We start from the raw sequence: 1,253 nt of genomic DNA, 5'->3' as shown, positions 1-1,253 counted from the left end.
CTGGTACGTCACCACTTACAGAATGAATAACAACAACAACAACAACAACATGTTTTACTGACTGTCTACTTCTGTGTGTGTGTGTGTGTAGCGGAGCATTCGTGCATCGCGCTTCGTGGACCTGGAAAGCTCGGAGATCAGCGACGCGGGTACGTTTTGCCTCCATGTGTGCTTCTTGCTTGGTGACAATGAACTTGTGCCCTGATGGTGGAACATATTTATTTTTATTTCCAACAGATGTGTCGCAGCTCTTGAGTGAGTACAAGGAGCTGGTGGGGATCGTCAAGACTGTCTCCTCCCTCCAAGAACAGTAAGAACCATGTGTTAGGCACGCAGCTTACAGGTCACAATTTTGTTTTTCACAATGTACACTAATCAAAAATTGAGTCCAGTCCCTTGCTCAAGTCGGAAGGCATGAAGGCTGATAGATTTGATTTAAATTAAAATTTCTTTCGCTTTATGGTTGAAATGCCAGCAGGAATACCCAGTCAACAGAATTTGCTTGTAATAAGGCACAGTGCGGTTTTTATCACCTGCAACAAATCCCCTGTGGTGTAGTTGGCTAGCATTTCCGCCTGTCACGCGGACGACCCGGGTTCAAATCCCGGCGGGGGAGATACAACCTTTTTTTACTCTTGATCTTCTGGAGCCCTTCATTTCTTCTCTCAGGGACCCTGTTGGGTGTGAAATCCGTATGAAAGGCCTTAAAAAGGAGATTAGACAAAAGAGAGGAGTGAACGGAGTGGGATTTGAACCCACGCATCCGAAGATAACAGTGCCTTAAACTGTCGCCTTAGACCGCTCGGCCATCCGTCCCTCGCTAGGATTCTGCCCTTCGCCCAGCACACCAAACGGCTTGGGAATCCATCTCCATGGAGATAAAAAAGCAAAGTTTGCCCATTAGTGTTCTCATCTAAACATGGGATGTGCAGGGCAATATTCATGATGGTACTCTTACTCTTGTCAAATTCAACCCAACCATAAACAACAGGGTAGTTCAAGGGTAGCACCATGAGGTGTGCTGTTGCTGTGAACTGAGAGTGCTAGAAAATGCAGCTTGTGCTAAAGCCAAACAAAATCTCAAATAAAGAAAATGAAGCTTCAGGCCTGCTGGGGGTCGAACCCAGAATCTCCTGATTCGTAGTCAGACGCCTTTCCATTGGGCCACAGGCCTTGCTTATTTTATCTTTTCGCTGAGCTTTGGGTGCAAGCACAAGTTACAGACCATACTATCATCAACTTTGCATAAAAGT

The 1,253-nt window shown here is 45.9% G+C and overlaps 1 protein-coding gene across 1 annotated transcript in view; it reads left to right on the top strand.

The window, feature by feature from the left end:
- The window catches only part of ACA1_153060 (GTPase-activator protein for Ras family GTPase), a gene marked incomplete at both ends in the record, with an annotated part of 6,145 nt that extends 5,831 nt beyond the window's left edge, over window positions 1-314 (top strand). The window contains 2 exons of the mRNA XM_004353583.1: window positions 92-149; window positions 238-314. Of these exons, the coding sequence (XP_004353635.1) occupies window positions 92-149; window positions 238-314 (135 nt within the window). The remainder of the gene's footprint in view (window positions 1-91; window positions 150-237) is intronic.
- Between the last annotated feature and the right edge of the window lie 939 nt (window positions 315-1,253).

Source organism: Acanthamoeba castellanii (assembly GCF_000313135.1).
Source record: "Acanthamoeba castellanii str. Neff unplaced genomic scaffold scf7180000084720, whole genome shotgun sequence".
Classification (NCBI taxonomy): Eukaryota; Discosea; order Longamoebia; family Acanthamoebidae; genus Acanthamoeba; species Acanthamoeba castellanii.
This window is presented reverse-complemented; position numbering and strand designations above follow the sequence as displayed.